The 15,432-nt window shown below is 36.5% G+C and overlaps 1 protein-coding gene across 2 annotated transcripts; it reads left to right on the top strand.

The window, feature by feature from the left end:
• The first annotated feature begins 10,769 nt into the window (after positions 1 to 10,769).
• LOC125582545 (putative FBD-associated F-box protein At5g56560) lies at positions 10,770 to 15,432 on the top strand. Of its 2 annotated transcripts, XM_048749283.1 has the most exons (3): positions 10,773 to 14,855; positions 14,949 to 15,083; positions 15,172 to 15,432. In XM_048749283.1, the coding sequence occupies exons 1-3, from the start codon at positions 13,995 to 13,997 to the stop codon at positions 15,187 to 15,189; spliced, it is 1,014 nt and encodes a 337-aa protein (XP_048605240.1). In that variant the 5' UTR covers positions 10,773 to 13,994; the 3' UTR covers positions 15,190 to 15,432. The 2 variants fall into 2 exon arrangements, with proteins under 2 accessions (XP_048605239.1, XP_048605240.1); XM_048749282.1 differs by having other exon boundaries at positions 10,770 to 14,855; positions 14,949 to 15,432.

Genomic DNA, 15,432 nt, shown 5'->3' with positions numbered 1-15,432 from the left:
TTGCAAGTTTAACCTCAGCTGGGACATTCCATTCAAACTCTAGAACTGCTATTGGATTAATGCATTCTGCATAGGCGGTTCTCCACGCTGCAATGCTGTATAAGGCGTCAGTAAATCTATGCACTTCCATACCTGTCAATCTAAAAAAAAACATGATCAATATGAAGTCTATATGCTGAAAATCCCGAAAATAAATAGGTCTCAAGTATGCATGTGTTTACACTTCCATACCTCGTGAATAAATTGCAGGAATGGCGTGGCGGCATGGAATTTTTCCTATATCATACTTCCCACATGTGCATGTTCTTCTTTTGTCTTGAAAAATGCAACCACATTAGTCAATAAGTGATGAATACAAATTTCATGTGCTGATCGAGGGTAGACAGTCCCAATAGCTTTAGAAATAGACGCATTTCTATCTGAGACAAAAGCTAGGTCTTGACAATCAGCAATAACCATTTTCAACTGTCTGAAGAACCACCCCCATGAATCGTCATTCTCTGAATCAACAACCCCAAATAAAAATCGGATACAAATTAGAGTTACCATCTACAGCAGTAGCAACAAGAAGTGTCCCTTTGTATTTATTTTTCAGAAAAGTTCTATCAACGACAATCATCCTTCGCATTGCATTGTAGAATCCTCTAACTGATTTCATTAGTTTCATAGTGAGTATGCGTACTAGGATTAGCTTCTTTAATCATATGCAAATATGCTGGTATTTTAGCATAACTGCGATCTGGTATACCTCTAGAAGCTGCAATAGCAAACTCAAGAGCTTCCCAAGCGTGCCAATAAGTAATCTCACAACTATGCTCCAATCTCATAAATTGAATGATGTCATTTGCTTTTGGGCCATCGTTTGCATCATCAAATCGATGTTGTATCAGAGTCCCAATTGTTCTTGCTGATGCTGTTTTTCCGAATTTCCTTTTCTTTGAAGGAGCACATGAATGTCTTCCCTCACATTGGTTGATCATGAAATATGTAGACCCATCTATACCTTCTGCACGCACAGTCCAGTTGCACAATGCATCCTTACATCGAATATACCACCATTTTCTCGTGGATTTGAGAACAGTGTAATCGAAATTATTCTTCATCGCCAAAATTTTCATTGTTGCCTTCAGAACCCCTTTACTTGTGAAAATTTGATCCTTCTTCACGAAGTCTCCTCTCCAAGCTCGACCATCCTTATCATTGTCTCCATTGTTTTGACAAAGTTCAATGTTTTCACTCCTTAAAGCACCGCAACCATCCGCAGCGACATGATCCGTTCTTCTAACACAAGACTCCTTTGACGGCTTCACAAACTCTGCTCGATTTATCTCAGGAACTTCTTCATCCTCAACATTACTTGAATCCCAAGGCTCCTTATTCAAATCGATATTGACTCGTTCCTTTTGATTTACACCAGAAACAGAGAACATCATACACAAGGTAGTAGACGATTCCCTCTTTGCATAGCCCACAAAATTAGATGCTAGCCGATCATTGGTGATAATAATTGGAGGATTCCCTCTTTGATTCAACAACGAATAACTGAAATCGGCATTAATGGCATTATGGTCCACCCCATAATCCTCACACACCATGATCTTGAGCTGCTTCAACGTAGTAGTAGTTGCTAATGTTACCATTCGACCACGCCTTTCTTTGTCTACCACGAAACTCCAGTCATCACTGCAACTACACATCCATTCACCAGATTTAACATAGATTAGAACCATGTTGTATTGATAGAGAAAAGAGAGATAATTATGTCGATGAAGAAGAGAGAAACACAAAGAACGACGACAAAAGATCGTGGGAGAAGGAGAAAAACGTGGGAGAAAATATTCTAGGAGATATTTAGGGAAGATTTACTTTAGATTTAGGAAACATCTTTAACCGAGTATGGAAGTTTCCATATTTTTCGGATTTCCCGTAGAATATATAACCTAGGTAAGTCAGAACACAGTAGAGTAGATGTGAAACATATTCTCCCCTAAGCGCCACATAAGGTAAAAGACAGAACATATCATGGCACAAAATATAGATAAGGTATATCACTGCTTTGTGGCTATATGTCGTTATCAAGCTGAAGGTATACTGAAGACATCTTTCTTGATTATAACGTAACGTAACCTAGACTTGGTTAGAATTATAAGAAAAGATAGGTTACGTTGTATACCGAAGATATATCTATGTATAAAACTTAGTATCCGATTTCTAGACTAAGTAGATGACCAGAATGAGTATTGTAACTGTAGATAGAAGATGAAATAAAATATGATTCCACTTAAAAAAAAAAGAATTTAAACATATATATTTTCATACTTACGTTTCTAATAATTTTCATATTTTTTAATATTTTTAAAATTCAGTTTACTAATTTTTTATAAAAGAAGGGTAAAATATGTCCAGAATTGTCCAAAATATCAGAAATGCTATTGTGACAAATAAAAGTTCAAAGTGTCCAATTTATCTAATTGTACCTAGTGTAAATCCATTGTATTAACTCTCAGTAAGGTATAAATATTTAAAATTCTATAAAGTTCATGCTCTGCGCATACTCTGAAACAATCTATGTAATCAAGTGGTATAGTGAGGTTGAAAAGATGCTAAGCATCAATGTCTGAAATATATCATTGCAGATATATCTTTCTGGTCAGATGATATGAATCTCTAATTTTTATTGCGAGCAATCGGATTTATCTAGCACCATTTATCTAGCACCGGACATAAAATGAGACCAGTCGGTTGGTTGGATATCGGTCGTTGAATACCCCCGTGTTATATAAAAAAACATATATATTCTAAGTACCACTAAGATTCACCAACTCTTATGTTAAATGACTTTACATGTCGGTGCAAATCACTTTGCTCCCAGTCATTTAACATCAATTTTTTTTTTAACATCAATGTTTTTAAACACAAACCAGAGACTGAACTGAACAACTTCTCGTGTCCGCGGATTATTGGGTCAACCGCGAACGAACAGAAATGTGAATTTAGCATGATTATTGAAATTTTGGTGGAAAAATCAGTTTTGTGATTTTGGCATGATTATTTGGTTTTAGAGGAGATATTTGCCACATATTTGTTTAGTAGTAAAATGTATTTTTTTCAGCGAAAAATGGGATTTCACGGTTTTGACACAAAACATAATTTTTTTTATAGTTTTAGTGGAAAATGTTAATTTTGTTGGATGTGTGATTTACAGTTTTGACGAAAAATGTGAATTTGTTGTTTTGAAAATAAATTAATTTCATGGTTTTAAATTTAAATAAGATCGTCTTAAGTTTAGAGAACTTTACATTTATCATTTTGGACTGAATCAAATACATTTTATATAGAATTTTTATTTTTATAAATTTCCAGCTGAGTTTTTGAGAAGCGTTCAGATGATCTATCTAGCTGTTGCATTTGGTTTACTAAACAAACATCGGTTTGCAGCTTCATCCATATGGATCACTTAAATTAACATCACGCAGTTATAGTTGAGAGAAGCAGAATTTTCGGACTTAGTTACATCTTAGTTTCTTGTTGCAAACCAAAACGTTGGTATATCCTCAAAACACAAAGTATTGAGCTAGTTGGTTTCTTTTTCTTTTTGTTTTCGATGATACCACCATTTAATAATAAAAGTCCCAACTTTCTTTCGTTAATAATTACAAATGTTCATAACCATGAAAACATATAGTACATAAAATTTAAATTGTAATTTGAAACATAATATAAGACTTATAATTAAGCAAATGTAATGAAACAAAATAAATCTATTATTATAAAATAGAATTTAATCACTCAAGAGGCTGCCACGTCAGATTACACGTCACTAAGTCGGAGTTCCTGGATGCGACACCTGTCCCGTCCAGCAAAGTGCAGCTTTTCATTTATTTGGAGATCCTGTGGGCTTTTAACCATACATATTTTTAGATAGATTTGGCTTAAGTTCGTACTGTGATTTCGTCCCAGAGTCCCGTGAAGCTAACCCTAATCTGATGAAGCAGAGACATGTTTTGGAGTCTTCTCTCTTCTACGTTCAACGGCGACAGTGACTTTAGAGCTTCTTCGCGATTTTTGTAACGGATTGCGTTATGGTTTCATCGTGTTAAATCCCATTAACTCAGACGCCGACGCTGTGTTCTTTAATGTGTTGCTTGCGTCGGCAAGACGGTGAGCTTTTGGGTATAAATATGTCACCTTCACTCTCAGCTTCGATATATTAAAAGTCGGAGGAGGGGGGGACGAAAGCACCACTTCCATCTCCGGCGTTACTAAAGAGTTTTCCCCGTGGCTGGAGACTGTAGTCACCTACGAGGTTCGAGCTCCAGAAGCTGGATGGATCTCTCTTTCGACACGAGATTGATGTCTCCGGGACCGGCGCCGGCTCAGGTGAGAAAGAGCCGGAGAGGACCAAGGTCAAGAAGCTCACAGTATATGGGAATCTCATATTTGGTAACACTCATTTTTCTCAACTTTTATTTTGTACTTTGTGAGATCAAATCAAGAACTCCTTTTTATTTTATTTTTAAATGCAGAGATTGTGGGAAACAAGTTCATTTAGGTAAGATTAATAATTTTAAGTGATTGTTGATAGAACGACAACAAGTGTTGTTGATTTCATCTTTAACTCTCTTCTTCATTTCAATTTATAGGTGGTTTTGACACTGCTCATGCGCCTGCTAGGTACCTCTACATCATTCTTTGGGATTAGGTTTTGTATATGAATCAACTTTGACTTTGAGTTTTTTTTTTTTTTTTTAATTTTTTTTTAATGTATATGTAGAGCTTTTGATCCAGCTGCTATCAAATTTAGAGGTGTTGATTCTGATATCAACTTTACCGTTGGTGATTACGAAGAAGATATGAAGCAGGTTTTTTTATATGAATGTAGTTTTGGGTTCCTCTTTTCTCCCGAAGCTGAAGCTACCACATACCATTGCAGTACTTTGTTTCATGTATCGATTGACTCTAACTATCATAGATTCATGATTAATAGACATTCCATGTTCATTTTTTCATGTCTGCTTACATGAGTTTACATAAGCTAGCTTTAGTTTATTCATGTTTTTATGTCTGTTTACATGAAATTGTTAATGACTTCCTTTAGGTCATGTTTACTTATTCAGACTCCTAATGAATCTATTTCGGCTTTTGTATTTTGCAGGTACCATGATAATGCATATATTTATTTTTTTTCTTTCAGTGGCAGATTTAACGACGAGGCGATAGAATAGAAGGTGTATCTAGAGTTGGTTGAAGAAGAAATTTTGTTGTTAATACAGTAGATGGAAAAGAAGAAGAGATGGTGGGAGAAAATGAGGAGAAGATGGGTTGCAACGTTGGTGGAAGAAAATATGATGACGACAGTTAAACAATCAGTGGTGATGGTGGTGTTGATGGTAGATGCGAAGGTGATTGAGACATACTGACAATGAAATTGATAGAATAATAAAGGAGAAGAATTATATTTTTCTAGCTTTGTCTCTTGATCACGTACCTAAATGTAAATATGTGACGAAGAATAAGAACGATAAAATAATTATAATTATTTAATATTTATTTTAATATATATTTTAGTAGGTTCCGTCGGTTGATTAGGAGGATATAATGGCATTTATACATAAAATATGCAGTTACTCTAGCTAATTAGGTAAAATAGTTACATTTTGAATAATAATTTTTGTTGGTTAGCGACGAAAACATACTTTACAAAAACTTGAGTCGTGGTCAAGACTTAAATCCGTGAGGATTTATTGTATTTTTAATCCCGTGTTATGAATCGAAAATATTTTTATCCAAAAATTAAATGTGAATATAGAGTAACTTTGGAGATCTTTTAACCATTAAGAAAGGTAATGTGGACGAGTTAATCATCAGAAGTTAAAAGAACTAAATTAAAACCATTAACCAAAACTATTAAACAGAAAACCTAGATTTCAATCCCTTCTCTCATCTTTTACCTACTACAACATCCTAGCCCTAACATATCTAATAAATTTATATCTATGTTGAAAGTGATAACATTTCTATTAAAATTTAGCTCGTCGCAGAAATCTGATAGTCAATGCCATGAATAAAGATTAGATGCAGTAGTGTATCAGTATCAGAAATATGATAGTCAAAAAGAAAATTGACTCTTAAGAGAAAATTAAACTGAATAAAATTTCCCTACAAAATAATTATAAAACAAGCTACATTGAACTTAGCTTTTCTCTTTCAAAACTTTCTTTGTTGAAAATCAAACTTCTTCGGTCACCATTGATAGACTTAACAATCATGAACTTAGCTTGAATAGAAAAACACATGCGAGTTAACCTGGTTCGTAGTGTTAACGAGTCGTCCAGTTAGGATCTTTCCATCCTCAAAATAGATAGATAACCAGAAAACACCTCCGACATGACATCGCTCATCACCGATCACCTCAATCGGGTTACAAAAAGAAGAAAACCAATGTGAGAGAATGTCGCAGCAGCGTATTGAGATAATCAAATAATCTGTAACCAAACTCTGATTAAGTTCTTCAACGACTCGATTTCGTATAGCTCAATAGAGAAATAGAATTGTGGGGCGATTTGTTACAGAAGAAACTTTTTTGCTTATTAAATCAAAAACCAAGTCTAATAAGAACATTACGTTCTCCTTTTATAACACCAACATAATACAATCCTAATCTAACGAGACATGAAAACTAGCAATAATCTTAAAGTTGAAACATAACTAGAAATATTTTTTTTGGAGTTTCTATGAGTCTTTGTAGGTTCATGTACGTTTTAGACAAGAATGAAGCTTTTGGAGCATTTTAGAGCCTAAGGAAAATTGGAGCTGAAAACATCAAATTGAAAAACTTTTTTGGACATGTTCTCAATCGACAGCAGCCCTTGGCGTTGGTCGACACCCATCGTGTATAGAAATCTCCATGTGCTTTTAAAAAATTTCAAGAAATTGAAGAATCTCCCAAAGTTTTCCACTATTTGCAATCAAGTATTTTTCGTGTTTTAGACTTTAATTAAGTTTTTAGAGTTATTGTATCATCATTCATATTTTGAGAGAGTTGGGGAGATTGTAAGATATGGAGAGAAAAATCAGAACTCACCTTGTAGATAGAAGATTTCAAACTCCTTTACTTCTCTTTTTAATTTCTTAATGCAATTTATTCACACTATGATTTTTATTTCTGCTATTTTGTCTTACTAATTCACTTGTTAGATTTATGATTTTCAATGATTAAGGATTAATTGTTAGACTTGATAGAATTGTTAGGGTAATCTTATACTTCTTCATCTGAATCGAATTAATGCTAGTTCTAGATTAATCCCCTGGAATTTAGATCTTAGGTTAGTTGACAAACATGAAAGTGTTATTGATTTCTTGAATTAATCTTTGATGAGCAAAATGCATATCTATAAAGAAATTTGGTTTAGGGATTTTGTGAACTTATCAAACTCATTCTCATTGCTTGTCCGAACTGTTGAATTTGCAAAGAAATATGGAATTCTAGGATCTAAACACATATAATCTCTGCAATGAAAGTTGAATGATTTGAATATTGTCATTGGAGTTCAAGAACGGTTCTTTATTAAATCCATAGGTTTTTGACTGGTCTTCGCAAATATCCCTAAGTCTGGTGCCTTTCCAATCGAAGTTACAACCGCTTTCTTTTGTCTTTTATTTGGATTACATCCCCTATATATTAAAGGAGAAGCATTTTTAAAACTTACCTTAAAAGTTTATTGGCAATGAATGTGACGTGGTGACATGGCTTCACGAGAAGCTTTTATTTAGTAAAACGCTTAGGTGTCACGCAGAGAACGTTCCTCACCAAAACTGTGGATTTAATGCATTCACACTAACATTCCTTTAAAAGAACTTTAGTACGATGCCAAGTGTTAATGAAAAAACCCTTTTCTCCATACCTGCTTTCATGCATTTAGCAGAGCACTCACGTTCTTGAGAACCGCCTCTCATTGCTGAAATAGGACGTTGAAAATCTATTTCTAGATAAATGTGTCGTATTCGGTTTTGTTACTGCTCGATGAGGTGATCTCTGTTTCGAAGAGACTGAATCACTGTAAATCGTCTCGGCTAGTGTATTAGTCTTCTCGAGCAAGCAATATAAGCATGCGAGTGTCACCACCTTTGCCGCCATGAGAGCTCTGCATTAGACGAACTTGAAGATGAGAAGAAACTTCCAGGAACGAACCACCAACAAGTCTCACGTGCTGATCGCATCTGGAACAACCTTTACAATTTAGAGGGTCAAATAAGCTTCAATTTCTTTTATGCAACTATGTTTTCGGAATTTAAATGAGCTATATTTTTTTTATTTCACATAGTTATTGTTTTGCTTATAATATGTTATTGATCCACTTTTTTTTTCGATTTTATGTGTTAAACCCCTAAGTCCATAACTACTACAACGTGATAGGCGAAATATAAATTTTTTTTTCCAAAGCTTCTTCTCAAACTTGCAAACACCATATATTAAATTTTACTATTAGTTCTGTAACTCCTCCGAACCGTTTTAGACATCGGTCAGTCAGCCGGGCAACAATCAAACAAGAACATGCCCGAACGACCTTCCTCTGCCAAGTCCGAAAGTGTTATGACGGGTTGAGAATAGACTTTCCAAGTCACAAACATAATTCTGTAACCCAGAATATCCATTCAAAACTCGTTTCCTCTAATCTTCGGCCTAAGGCTTTGCAACCCGTACCAAATCATAGAGTTGTGTTAGGTTGGACTAACCTAATATCAGATTCAACACGTCACGAATATGAAACATACTTTATTCCATATATATAAAACATGAAGTTCAAAAGCTCAAAATATTATACATATGGTCCATGGACGCAGTCGAAAGTAAAACATACATTTATATATCTTGAAAACGAGTCTTTAGCAAAAGATGTCTAATCTACACCAACTCCTACAGTTCCGTGAGCGCTATGGTCCTTTCTACTGGTAACCTACAAAAGGATGTGAGGAGTGAGTGAACTAGTTTCACTCAGTGAGCCAGAGTTCCCTATCTAGCATATACAACTACCCGTCATTCTAAACCTAACCCTAAACACAAGCAAGACGGGTAGTTCAACAAGCAACATTCAAGATCATAAAGCAAGACCGATTTAAGCAATAAACCTTTAAACCATATTAAATCAAAACACTCTTTATGAGTGTCGCATCAATCAAACAACATATATATATATATACTCCTAGGGCCCAATAGAATCATTCTTCCTCCACATAAGGGACACCGGCAATCCCTTCACTATTACACCACACAGATGTAGACGCTTGAGAATCGCCCGGTCACAGTCCTCAATCGGAATCGCCGTGCCCCGGTCCTCTATCGGACTCGCCGGGGGCTGTCACATCCACGTGTGACACTCGGCCTTGGTGATCAAGCCAAGTTCAACTGAGCCCACCACTTTCCGGACCACGACCGGCTTAGTGATACCATTTGAGGAAGCAATGACCTGCAAACTACTACTAGAACCAACACGAGGTACACACTATAACAACATATAATAATCACATAATCACAATAATCCGGGTGCTTAGACTAGTCTTGCTATCCACTTAGCCCAGACATCGTCTCAAGCCTCGGATCCACAAACTGACACCTAGATCGGTCCGGCTATCCTAGCTCGGAAACCGTCTCCGATGTCAGGAACCTGCATTAAAAACACGTTAACAAACAATTAACCGTGAATCACAGTGATTAAGCGATGTGGCTCGACTCTTTGATTCCGGATGTTGACCAAACCTCTTTTATCCCCTCCAAATCTTCGTCTTGGTACCGTGATGTTAAATCCCAAAACCCAACGTCGATGTCTTGAGTGGACTGGTCTGGACTTATCAGAACTCTGAAAAAACTTCTTTCACTTCTGGACAGTCTTTCAGAATTTCCCGGCAGTTTATCGGTCTTTGGAAATGTCTATACTTCTAAAGCACCTCACTTCTTTTTCTCTCTCTCTCTAGCCACGTTTTGCTTTTGGTTTCTATGGAATGAGATGAGTAAAAATGGTGAAGGGTGGGTGGGTCTATATAGAAGTTTCCGGCCAATAAGAACATGCCATCCGATCGCATGTGTGTCGTCTCGCATGCTTCCGGTCGCATGCGTGGCGACACATGGGCGTCCACATGCCCTGTTACATGCCTCCTGGCCATGCAATATGACACCTCCACGTCCACTTGCCCTTCAGCATGTCTGGTGTTCATGCATCGTGACACACGGGCCTCTGCATGTCGGTTCGCATGCGCAGATCGCAGGTACTGCGACACCTCGTGCTTTTGTGTGTCGAGCTGCATGGAACTGCTTCATGCACGTCTACACCTCCTTCTTGTGTTGACACTCAGCAGGTTTAATGGTTGAGACCACGTCCTGATCCCTTAGATCAAGCCACCTCGAGCTTCTCGATCGATTTGCGCGATTTCTGCCCTTCTGGTGAATTTTCGTCCCGCGATCAATCCTGAATATTCTTCCGCTCCCGTTCTGATGAGCTCAATATTTTTAATAGACTCCAGAATAACCTTAACCTTGAGGATAAAAATTTCCCGAGCCTTCGGCTTCCCCGAGAAATTCCATAAAACCGAAATTAGGGTTTTTTTTTTTTTTAAGACGGGGTATTACAAGTGAACTCATTAAAAAAAATATATGGCTTCACCCCTGATGATAATTATACCTTTAGTTCTATCTAACTGTCGTTTAAAGTATACTTTAGGTTATACATAATCATAATATATAATTTCAACATTAATATATACATCTTATCCAGCGCAAAGCGCGGGTTACTATATATGGTATATTATTGTTTAGCTTACTTCGAAAACTGCTATCTATTGAGTGATCATGAATCTTTGTGGATTCTACACCTGACTACTACATTGTACCTCTGAATTTTCAGAGTAGCTCATAATTAGGGACATAATTTGAGCATATCAAATCTGCTCTTGCAATCCCGCAAAAGGGTTTTCGTCGACAAAATCTTCATCATCATCCTCTTCAAGAACCTGTTCATTACGTTTTTGATTCCTCGAAGCCTGTGGTCGACCTTCCATCAGCCTTCACAATACAGCCTCCATCTAAACTCGTATTGATTCATAGATCTCCAACTGAAAGTTGGCAAATGCTCCCCGTAAGACTTCCGCTTGGTCATCAAATCGTTTCTGAAGAACCTTCTTAGGCGAGAATGGTTAGGATTCTTTGTATCTGATACCAACTGTCGCAGCAGCGTATTGGGATAATCAAAGAAGCTGTAATCAAACTCTGATTAAGTTCTTCGACGACTCTATTCATAATAGAGAAATATAATTGTGATTTGTCAGAGAAAAAATCTCTTGTTTATTAAATGAAAAACCAAATCTTAGAAGATCACATACGTTCTCCTTTATAACACCAACAGAATATTGATCATAATCTAACGAGACTAATGAAAACTAACAATAATCTTTAGCTTCTTAGGTTGAAACATATACGTACATATACGTATTCAACTTAAGACTTATCCGTATTTAAAGAAATTAAGAAGAATTAAAAAGAAAACTAAAAACCAGATAGAAATCGAACTTGTTAATAAATGTGTTACACTTGCCAGTAGATAGTTTAAGAGAGAACTGAGAAAGTCCAGAGAAACCCTAACCAGAAAGTACCAACCTCAATTATACTCTATAGTCTCTCAGTCCTAGAGTATGATTATTGGGGGTTCTTAGAGTGGGGTTCTTAGCAGAATATAAGAACCCGTCTCTTAACTTTTAACTAAAAAAGTTAAGAACCGGCTCTTAAAACTCTTATTTAAGAAATTGAAGACTTCCAGGACCTGTTTGACGTGTTGCTCGTTGAAAATTCCGAGTTTCAGAAATCAGTGAGAGCTGGTGAGGCCATGATGAAACGCCATGAGAGTAGAATTGAAGAGATGGAAGATGCAATCGCACATTGCGAAGAGAAGACCTCAGAATGCATTAGGGAACTAAGGAGCATAAAAGCTTTGTTTGTGTGTTGTTTGGTGATGGTCTTCATGTACCATACCTATGCATGATGTTCAACTAAGGCAGCAAGTTCACGCCCAACTACTTTTATGTGCTTCTTCAATTTGTTGTTCTTTTTTTTCAAAGAAGTTAAAACCATGTTTCTTGTTATTTTTTTGGTGATCATCATCTACTGAAACTAATTATTTTGCAAATACTTTGGTTGTTACTAGCATAAATCGATTTGTCTCAAGAGTTTAGCAACTACCAAATTGTCAAATGGGTTCTTAAACAGAAGATCAAATTGTTTCAAGAGCAATAAGAAAAAAAACCAGAGACAGTTGAACACACATAACAAACTAGATGGGTAAATCGCATGTTCCTCTCTTGTGTACTTCGGTTCCACAACGGCTACACTTATGCTTTTTATTCTTTCTTGATCCTTGAGAAGATTTTATCTTGTCTTCTACTGATTCATACCTTCTCTTTATTGGTCGACCAGCAATCTTTCTTGTCTTTGGTGGTAAAACCTTTGCAAGTTTAACCTCAGCTGGGACATTCCATTCAAACTCTAGAACTGCTATTGGATTAATGCATTCTGCATAGGCGGTTCTCCACGCTGCAGTGCTGTATAAGGCGTCAGTAAATCTATGCACTTCCATACCTGTCAATCTAAAAAAAAACGTGATCAATATGAAGTCTATATGCTGAAAATCCCGAAAATAAATAGGTCTCAAGTATGCATGTGTTTACACTTCCATACCTCGTGAATAAATTGCAGGAATGGCGTGGCGGCATGGAATTTTTCCTATATCATACTTCCCACATGTGCATGTTCTTCTTTTGTCTTGAAAAATGCAACCACATTAGTCAATAAGTGATGAATACAAATTTCATGTGCTGATCGAGGGTAGACAGTCCCAATAGCTTTAGAAATAGACGCATTTCTATTTGAGACAAAAGCTAGGTCTTGACAATCAGCAATAACCATTTTCAACTGTCTGAAGAACCACCCCCATGAATCGTCATTCTCTGAATTAACAACCCCAAATGCAATCGGATACAAATTAGAGTTACCATCTACAGCAGTAGCAACAAGAAGTGTCCCTTTGTATTTATTTTTCAGAAAAGTTCTATCAACGACAATCATCCTTCGCATTGCATCGTAGGATGTCTCAATGTAAACATCTAAAACATTTCCTATTTGTCCACGTGTATATATACCTTTTTGCTTGATAGAATATGTTTCATACTTAAATCAACTCTCTCTTCTTTCCCTTCATCCGATTCTCAGCTTTTTCCCAGTGAATTATAAACCAACATTCTTTAAATTCTTTAATTTAAATGATTAGTTGTCAAATAAATAAAAATTGAAATGATTCATAGTATTACTTTCAGAGAAACAAATAGAATTTATAAATAATTTTGACCGTAATTTAAATTGCGATGAGCTGTAATTTAGGATTTAATCCCTTTTAAAAAGATTTTGTTTTTAAAAGGTAAGAAATCGACAGAAGAAGCCACTGAGAAACACGTAGACTCTGGTGATAAGCTTCTTCCATTCGCTAGTGATAAAATCAAGAAACATAAACATAAACTATGTAACCGAAGAAAAATAAACGAAGACGATCATTACATGCGTGAGTTTTACCTTCCGTTTTTTCAGTTAAGGTCAAGGTGATGCATCATTTTCATCGGTTGTAAAGTTTCGCTCCTGGTGCTTCTGATTGTGCATTTTTTGACTTCTTGTGGAGGTGTTTAGGTTTTTTTTTTCTGCAAGCCTACAGATCTCTTTGGCTTTTGTCTGTGTAGAAAGTAGAAACTGATTTTAAGAACAAGCATTTGTAGGATTTTGTTGAGTATAATATATGGATTTAACTCGTCTGGGTTTCGATTTGAAAACCTATAGTCTTTGTGTAGTATGCCCGGCTAATATGCTCGTCTTTCATTATTATTTATTATTTATTTTCATTTTTGGGTGACACTTTGATGACGGGAACATAAACTTCTGCTAATATGTCTCCTCTTTCATAGCAATGGAAAATTACAGGAGGGACATTATCAGCCAGTTGCCAGATGATCTGCTCTTAAGGATACTGTCGTCACTTTCTCTTAAGGAAGTGATGGCAACGAGTTTCTTGTCCCGACGGTGGCGGTCTTTATGGAAGTTGGGGTCTAAACTCAAGATTGGTGATAAAGACTTCAGCGAGTTGCTTGTCAAATGGGTTTCCAGATCTTTGGCTATTAGTAACCCTCAGATTCTAAAGAGCTTGGATTTAAAGCTTATCCCAGGTGAACTTGATAGAAATATAAACTCTTTTTATAGGTTCTCCTCTTTGGTTGAAACCGCAGTTTCTTGCGGTTTGAGAGAGTTGAGAATCGAGTTTCTTTACACATCACTAGAACTGCCGAGTATCTTCTATGCCTGTGGGACCCTCGAAACCTTGATACTCTGCAGGCTACATTTCGCGGATGTTCCGCCTAATGGTTCCTTGTCGTCTCTCAAAACTCTTCGCCTTTTATCCGTCAAGTTCTCACGCGACGAATCTGTTCAGAAGCTTCTAAGCATTTGTCCAGTTCTTGAAGAGTTGGTTGTAAGACGATCCGGATATTCCAATGTGGAGATCTTCACTATCAATGTGCCTAGTTTGACGAGTTTATCGATTGATTATTTACGTGCGGGATCTCATCAACCCGCGGGTGTTCATGGATTTGTCATAAATGCTCCTACCTTAAGGTACCTGAACATTAGAGACCGTCACAGTAACTATTTGCTGTTCACAAATATGCCGGTGCTGGTCAAGGCGAATGTTGAGGCTGTTTGTGATCAATCCGAGAGTCTAATAGGATCTCTTGCCTCAGTCCGCCATCTCTCTTTGTGTTCTAAATTTTCAAACGTAAGCTTTTGTTAATTTGGAATCACTCAAGTCACAACCCTAATTGTTTTCTGTCAATTTTAATTTTACTTTGTTTGTTCGCTTCGGTTACAGATTCCATACCATGCAGGCACTTCCTTTGCCTTTCTTGAACATCTAGAGCTGTGTACTTGTTCTTCTGAGTGGTGGAATCTACTTTCCTTCATAATCACAGACCCCCTAACCCTTCGAGTTCTCAAGCTTAAGTCGGTATGTAGTATTCAGTTTCCTTAATCTGTGTGTTTTTTCCTTTTTCTCAAATGGTCTATAGCGCTAACACCTACTTTGTGCATCTCAGATACATCGCGCCCATTAATGGTTCATTGGAACAAGCAGACTTTTGTTCCTGAATGTTTGTTATCGCATCTCAAGAATTTGGAATGTAAACATTTAAAGGCACAAAGCTAAACAAGTGGCCAAAGTATATCTTAGCAAACGCTGGTCTTCTGAAATTATCTTGTCAACATGTTTTCGACCTTTTTTTAATTGAATGTAAAATTGATTCGAATGAGAAACTCATTTCTATATTAAGTTCAACATGTCACTGAATTTGGAGTAT

Source organism: Brassica napus, chromosome C2 (genome assembly GCF_020379485.1).
Source record: "Brassica napus cultivar Da-Ae chromosome C2, Da-Ae, whole genome shotgun sequence".
NCBI lineage: Eukaryota > Viridiplantae > Streptophyta > Magnoliopsida > Brassicales > Brassicaceae > Brassica > Brassica napus.
Note: the sequence above shows the minus strand (reverse complement) of the source record. Positions and strands in the feature narration are given on the sequence as shown.

Bases quoted from the DNA above. Each gene is read 5' to 3' on its own strand.
- LOC125582545 (XM_048749282.1), top strand. From the start codon at position 13,995: ATGGAAAATTACAGGAGGGACATTATCAGCCAGTTGCCAGATGATCTG. The intron at 14,856-14,948 runs GTAAGCTTTTGT...CTTCGGTTACAG, and splicing joins TGTGTTCTAAATTTTCAAAC to ATTCCATACCATGCAGGCAC.